The following is a 7,971-nucleotide window of genomic DNA, read 5'->3' on the forward strand; positions in this document are numbered from 1 at the left end:
GCTGCATTTCTGTTCTTCACATCCTTTCCCTCTTTCCTTTTTTTTTTTTTTTTTTTTTGGTGAAATCGTCTTCCTTTCTATTTCGTCTTCTTACTGTTATACAGCTCCTACTATTTAGCTTTAAAAACTGTCACAAATCTCACAGGTTGATGTTGTATGTAGTGAGATGAAAGTAATAAATGAAGAGGAATTCTATAGTATATAAACTATGGCAACAGAAAGAGCTACTAACATTTTGCATGCAGTTGAAGTGAGTAAATGAAATAAAGGGGTGAGGGGTGGCTGGGTGGGATTAGCACAAACCAAGTAAGGTTTTAAAAGCTTGCTTAACTTGTGTCATTCACATTAAGAATATACATTCCTCACAGAACAGCCATTAACCTACTAACAGGGGATGTAGAAGTCACTGCTACTTGGCTCTGTTTAGTCTTTAACCCTGTCACCCCCAGGATTAGTCATCATATCTGGTTCCTTAGCAGATACTCAGAGCAACGAGGATGGTAGCCAACCTTGGTTTTACCGTGTAGTGAGAGCAGTTGGGGATGGACCTGAGGAGGGATAGCAGTGTAAGGGTTCTGAGGAAAAGCACACAATCAGGCCTGGCCTTTCAAGTGGCCAAACTGTACAGGGTTTTGTTCTTAGAGTCTGCATCAAAGCAATGCCTCTTTATGGTCTTTGGGAGCACTGTTGCTAAGAATGACTTTGTGGAAGAAATATGCTCCTGATGGATTTCAGTTATCCAGGTGTCCTGTGGTGTGATACCATAAATCTGTAATTGTTGATACATTCTCCTAGTTCCTCCTCTTAATTTAAATGTATGTGATATATCACTTAGAAGTTTCCCCAAATGAATAATCTCCTTACTGAAAGTAAGCAAAGAAAAAACATGCTTGAATGTTCAAAGACCTTCCTTTCAAAAAGAAAATAAGTAAATCTTAGGAAAAAGCTTATGGTATAGCTGGGGCTTTTTACAGTAGCTTTGGTAGGCTGAGGAGCTTTACAGTTTTAATTCGCCTTCACAGCTCAGTGTTCCTCCTGGTCTTGTCTTTCCTGTTCACTCCCACGGCTGGGTAGGACGCATGGATGATTGTGTCCCCGCTCCCTTGTTGTTCAAAAGGAAGGGTGATGTGTGCCTTACGGTGCCAAGGGGGCTGTGTCTGTGCCTAATGCTCATGCTGTGAGGACATAACTGTTGCCTTATACTTCTTATGCTGCTACTTCTCAGAAAAACATCTTGAGAACTTGGATTCACAATTAATGAAACACACACATGAGAAAAAAGATGAGAATATGTTGGTATTTCTCTTTTGTGAAACAAATTTCTGTGCCAATAAGAAGTGTCCTTCAACAAGGAGGAAATGAGCAGGTGCTTATATTCTTGTACTGTACAAGACAGACAATTGCTTTTCCAATTCTCGTTTTACAATAAAGCAGGGTTTTTTTAATCTTCAGATAAGAGATGGGTTAGCAATCCAAAACAGTGATGCAGGGTGCTCACAGAAACATTACCTTGCAATAAAACTCAGGTGAACTTAATATTTAACATACTCATTGTTACTATACAGTAAGTTATTTTACCTTTTTTTCTTTTTTTTTAAGTGCTGTGGATAAGCTTGGAAACTAGAGAAGTGTGGGAAGGCTCTTCATGGGAAGGTTAAAGTAGAAAAAAGCCTTAGCCTTAAATTAACCATGCAGCAGAGAAAGTAGTGAAGCTGATTTGGCAACTCCAGTGTAATTGGATACTATTTTGCTGTTTAATGTTAAGCCTAAATGTAAGAATAAATCTTTCAAGGTTCTGACAAGGGAACGTAGCAATTATGTAAATGAAATGCTGTGGTGACAATGAAAACAGTCAGATTTCAGCCGTGGAGCCAGTAAACTGTGTCTCACAGAACCTCTGTACCTTTATACTCTGTCCTGACATAGGAGGCTTAAATGATCGTCAGGATGTATTTGACTGTAACTTTTTTTACAGGATGTGGGAGAATTGTCCTTTTATATACTTCATATTTTTAAAGAGTCTTTACATTTCAGTTCTTTGTACAGTTACAGTAAATTGTGATCAAAGATATGGAAAACAAGGATTTGGTAGTTACTTAGTCTATTTCAGTATTTGTTTTTTTAAATATTTATGAAAAAAATGCTCAGTGTATATATTAATGTCATCAACTTTTTCACTGAAATCAGAGAACTTATTTCCATGTGTCGTTTGCTAGGTAAAGATCTGTATAAATGTAAGTCTTCTTACCATATTTTGCATCTGCATAAATTACAGCAGATGTGTGGAATATTGTATTTACCTTATTCAGAATTCTGTTGTTCACATAATTGAATAGATTGTTTCAAGATTTGCCTTTGAACTGTGAGCAGTTTTGAAGCATTTCAGCCCAAAAGGGAAATTCTGTTAAAACACTGACTTCTGGGTTTAAAAGAACATGGCCACATCAGTCCCAGCTGCAGCTGTAACGTAAATACTGTAATAGGCTTGGTCTGAGTCTTCTTCTGGAAGTGGCTGCAGTCTCTTTCCTGTGGGTTGTCTCAGAGTCATTGAGAATATCTGCACCAGCGGTCAGGCACTCAGTGATGGGCCACAAAAGAGAAACGTTAAACCAATTAATAAAGAGCTTACAGAAATAAGCTGCCATTATTTGGTACATCTTCTAATATGGAAATACTTTCCTAGAACTGTGACTGATAGTTTTGGGGGTGGTGGTGTATGTTTGTTTCTTTTAAAATACATCTTTTTTTCTTTGCTTTTTTTCTTAGACCTTAGTAATGTTATGAATTCCACTCCAAATATAAAGGCTGTAAATGGAAAAGCTGAAAGCAGTGATAGCGGAGCAGAATCGGAAGAAGAAGGGCTTCGTGAAGAGGAAGAAAAAGAACTGCAGATAAATGGAAAGGGTAAGTTTTCCAGACCATTGGGTCTCCCAGAGTTATTCTTAGTCACCTAAGTGGTGAAGTATCATGAATGCTGTACTTTTCCAAGAGAATTAGATGCGAGTACATGTGAATGCGTATGTGAAAAATGTCTGTGTTTCAACCTAGGCTGTAAGAATTAAAACTAGTACAAATTTGTAAACTATGCCATATGATTTTTGACTTGCCTAGCAAGTTCTGTCAGAAGGTTACCTAAACATCTATACCCTGCATTGTTTTGGGTTTTGTTGCCAGTGCTTTTTTGTAAGAGCGGTGACTGGCTACATGGCCTGTATGAGTAGAATTGAAAATTATTTTCTTCAGAGAAAATAAAACAGAACTTTCAGTGAGATTCATTCAGAGAGTCCATAAAGAATTGGATGCTGAAATAAGAGCATCTGCTGAAAACCAAATGAAATTGCATACTTAGAATTCTATACCGATGTTCTCCAAGGACATTAGGATTATTATTTCGTTTAGCAGAGAGACGTACTTTGGATTTACTTACTTATGTTTAAAGTATCTGCTCTTTATGCAAATTAAATTTTACATTTATACTTTTTATAAGGACAAGACAATCCACACAAATGGGAATCTAGGAGCATTTACATGTGTTGTTCTGCAGATACATTGTACATACGGTCCATTAGCAAGTTAGGTGCTTGAAGAAATATGTTTTGAGCTATTAGGTGTAGAGCTTTCTCTTTGCAAAGTTTTCTTTTCTTTTACAGATTATAAGAATGTGAAACCTGAATCAGCAGCTGCTAAGGATTTGGAAAGTATTGTTAGTAATGGCTGTTATAAGGACAGCTTTATCCCAGATATGCAAAATGGCATCCAGACCAAATCTGCCTTGAATGGCTTGAACCCAGAGGAAGAAACAAATAAAATGGAGCCAAGCCTAGAAATAGCTCATAATGCTGCTCACCAAGGTATTGTCCTTCCAAGACCATGTTTTCATTTGCATATGTTTTTCATGAAATACATTCTTTTTCTGAAAGCTTAATCCCAGGATTCAGAGAGTAGCAATGGTGTCTTTCAGTTGCAAAAACCTGAAGACAGAATACTAAAAAAAAAACCCAACTAATTCCAGTTTAAAATAAAGCTTTTTTTTTACTATGTCCTACAGAAAGAGAGATGAATTCAGAGACAGAGAGGCCCAAGCCTACAGAAATAGAATTGTTTTCTTGTAATATCATTATGTTACCTATGCAAATACTATTTGCCTTTGAAAGTGAATTTGTAGTAAAACAAAAATCACTTATATCTGATCTATCATTCTGAAAGGCTGAACATTTTATAAATGCCAGTTTGTTGAAACTGGGATCTGAATATATACTTTTAATACTAATGTAACTTTAGGCAAAACTACTTTATACTGAGCTTAGGAAGGAGATGGTAATGAAAAAGGCAAAATTAAAATTTATAATGCAGAAAAGTCAGTACGAGGTATAGTTTTCCCACAGTAAAGGTTTTATGTAATTCCTAAATTAATATAACATCTTTATTCAGAATCTAAGTTTAGGATGACAGTCGTAGATAGACAGGTCATTAACTGATGCTCACCTACACATTTTAACTCATTGCACTAGTCTTTGCCAGGGTTGGCTCAACTGACTCACATTTACAAAGCAGGTGTGCTATCCCCCCTTCCCTGCAGGTGCAAGTGAAGAGAATACTGAAGAGATCTCAGCAGCTCAGCATTTAACCAGTGATTCAGACAGTGAAGTTTATTGTGACTCTATGGAGCAGCTTGGACTAGAAGAGGTAGGGGTTTAGTATTCCTGGGTGCATTTTGAAGCTGGTATGCTGCTTATTTTTTAATAGGTTCCTCTCCATCAGGTGAACATGGACATGCAGAGGTGAATGATGTGGCTCATGCATGCTGTCCTTCTGTTTGAACTATTTGTCAGCATTTTACAACTTGGTTACTGCTGATCTAAAAGCCTTGAAGCCCTCAGAGAATTTATGTGAGGAGAAGGCTTCAAAAACAACAGTATAAAGAAACAATTGTTAAAAAAGGAAGAACAGTACAAAGAAACTAAGGTCTGTGCCCACAAATTAATTTATGGTCTCATAACATGTGTAGGGACCAAAATTCAGCTATTTTTAAGAAACGGGAAGTATCTTTGTAACAATTCACTTTTTGCTTGCTTTTTTTATGCCCTGATGAATTCTGCTTTTGTTTCTTAGAATAAATAAAGAATAAGCATTAGCAGGTGGCCTGTAGACCAGTGCCTGCAAGTAGCCTAGGTCTAAAGTGGGAGATAACAAGGACTTCTGTGTTCTCTTGTATTCTCTTCAGTCATAATGTACATCTCTGACTTTCCTATAAAAGGTGAGCACCAACTGTGCTGCCGTAGTTTTGACTGGATTTGTGCTCCTGCTCATTACTACTCATAACTGTAGCCTTAGGTGGCTTACTGGTCTAGACCTCCTTCAGAGGCCCAGGTTAAGTGTGGGCTTTGTAGATTGTACTCAGATACCTTGTTTCCTAATTCTAGAGAGGAATATGTGAATGGGGCCTGGGATCAGAAAAGCCAGTAAGCACTCAAATATTGCATCATTCTCTTGTCTAGCTTCTCCCTGAGTATGTAGGGAATTAATTTTAACAAATCAAAATTTTGCCCAGTAATGAAGCATGCTGGGAAATGTAATTTGAGAGAAGTGCTGCAAGCTGTCTTATCTAGCTGATTTCCCAATCTTGTGTATTGTTCAAGCTTGTTTGAGATTCTTTAATTGAAGTGGGTGGATAATTTGTCAGTTTCCCAACCTGCATGAGGAAAGTTCTAGTTTTGCACAAAATAACAAATGTTTAGGTATATGTAAATAAATACACAAGTAGAACTACAGGTGAATGAACTCAAACTAGAAGAGGTTCATTTAAAGAAATAAATACAGCTGTTTCTTGGAAAAAAAGTGGCAAGCACTCTGCCCTTCAGTTCTGATGATCCAGAACTGCTGTTTGACAAATCTGGGCAGCAGTTTCCATTTCTCTGGCCATCCTTTTGGTTATTTTGGCCTCTCCATGAAAGTATTTTTTGGCTAACTGAGGTCCCGAGTCTGCTTCAGCATATCCTTGTGCAAGGGCCTGTCCTTGCCCTATGTCAAGGGCTGATAGAACCACCCACCATAAGACAGTCCTGGTGCAGAACCTGAACAGCCCCTGTGTCATCCTTTTTTAATGTCCTCCTCCAGTACCACCAGTTTTGAGTGAGAAGTCGATAGAATACTCTGCCTTTCCTTCGTGTGGTACAGGGTGCCGCCAAGCTGTTTTGAGCAGGCTGATGATAAAGCAGCGTGCTCTTTTTGCTGTGAGTACAAACTGCCTACCAAAGGTTGCTGACAGCATGGGCCTTCTGACTGTGGGTCCCAAATTCAAGTGAAGAGACTGTTTTACTGTCTAGGTAGCAAAGCCAGTTTTACAGGGAAAACTGAATGGTTTTAGACCTTAATGTTCTATTTTAGTAATTATTGAGTATTAGTGTATGTTGGAAATGTCTAAAGAAATTCCTGTGGCATCACTGTTGTGAGATTTGCCTGAAATGCCTTCTCAATTTGGAAATGACATTTAGACAATAGTAAGTATATTCTACAGGAAAACAACTGCTGCCCTCAAAAGAAAAGTCTTAATTCTGGGCAAAGTATTTTCTTAATGTGAAAGTAAAGATGATATTTTTTCCTTTTTAATGTTTAACTGTCATATTTTACAGAATTTAATTACTTGCTAATGTTAATTTGTAGCCCTTGGAGATCATCACATCAGCTAAAGGATCTTTAAAGCATTCATCCCATTTCTTGGATGTAGATCACAGTCTTCTGTTAGAAAATACGGATTTTCCAAGGCACACTTGCATGACTTATGGGAATCTCCAACCTGGAAATACTGGAGAGGGAGTAGCTGAAGAACAAGGTGAAGTCAAATGTGGAGGAGAAGATGGAAAAGCCAGTAATGGGGGTCCTCACAAGGAGAAAAAAGGTGGAGAAAAATCAGATTTCTACAATGTCAGAAGAGGGAGAGGTACTGTGACCCTGCATTTGTGTTCCCCACTCTCCTCACTGCCATAAGTTACTGGTGCCTGAGAAGCACCTGTCAACACGGTCCAGTGGGACAGTCATGTGTATAGTGCTTCTGCTCTTCACAATAAAAATAGATGACAGAATGCTAATACAGTGGGTAACTTATACTCCAGCTGCTGCTTATGGCACCTAGGTTTTTAGAGATGTAACCCTCAAAACCAGTCTGTGCCTGAGAAGAGTTTCTTTAGAAGTTACGTATTTATTGTTAAATACATAGGCATTTATAGCTCTGTGGTGGTTTATCTGAAACCATGGAATGCCTTGGAAAGGTATCAGTGACACATTGTTTTGTATGTAATTGGACTGTTAGCCACACCTTTGAGTGATCCTGATACTATCCATTATGATTCTTAAAACTTAATGATTCTTAATCCCATAATAGCCCAGATGTTCAATTTATGTTGAACCTCTGCGCTTTTTAATTCCGTAATACTTCTAATACTGTCACCTACAAGAAGCACCGTATTCCAGTGGCATGATCTGTAAAGTCAAGAATAAAATTAGTTTATCTTGTACTTACAAAAAAAAAAGGCAGAAAGTATTTTATTTATATATAGCATGTCTTTTTGTATAGCACCTATAAGTAATCGGATGGAAAAATTAAAAAGAAAATCCAGATAAAACATTTCTGTTGAAAACTATTATAAAGAACATACTATAGTTAACCATCTCCTCTCCTCTCGTTTTACTGAAGTTTGCTACTTACAGGCAGAAACATGACAGGCTAGTGGTAGTTGTATCTAGTTTAAGCAAGTATTGTAGATTTCAAATAATTATCTTATCACTGTATTCCAGAGATCTTTGTTTTCCAGCTGGACACTTTGCCAAACTTAAAACACATACTAAGACAGATCTTACTTTTTGCTAGGGCAGAATTTACTACTGAACTTGACTGGTTGTGAATTAACAGCTTTTTCTAAATGTTTTTGCAGTTCTAGGAATTTGAGTTGTTCTAGGAATTTGTCACACTGA

General features: G+C 37.5%; 1 protein-coding gene across 3 annotated transcripts in view; it reads left to right on the forward strand.

The window, feature by feature from the left end:
* Nucleotides 1-7,971, forward strand: part of ACBD5 (acyl-CoA binding domain containing 5) — a 29,857-nt gene that overhangs the window by 13,594 nt on the left and 8,292 nt on the right. For all 3 annotated transcript variants that reach the window (XM_017741423.1, XM_017741422.1, XM_008639259.2), the window contains 4 exons: nt 2,767-2,904; nt 3,651-3,851; nt 4,580-4,686; nt 6,664-6,940. In XM_017741423.1, the coding sequence (XP_017596912.1) occupies nt 2,767-2,904; nt 3,651-3,851; nt 4,580-4,686; nt 6,664-6,940 (723 nt within the window). The remainder of the gene's footprint in view (nt 1-2,766; nt 2,905-3,650; nt 3,852-4,579; nt 4,687-6,663; nt 6,941-7,971) is intronic.

This window comes from Corvus brachyrhynchos, unplaced genomic scaffold (genome assembly GCF_000691975.1).
Source record: "Corvus brachyrhynchos isolate BGI_N302 unplaced genomic scaffold, ASM69197v1 scaffold167, whole genome shotgun sequence".
Lineage (NCBI taxonomy): Eukaryota > Metazoa > Chordata > Aves > Passeriformes > Corvidae > Corvus > Corvus brachyrhynchos.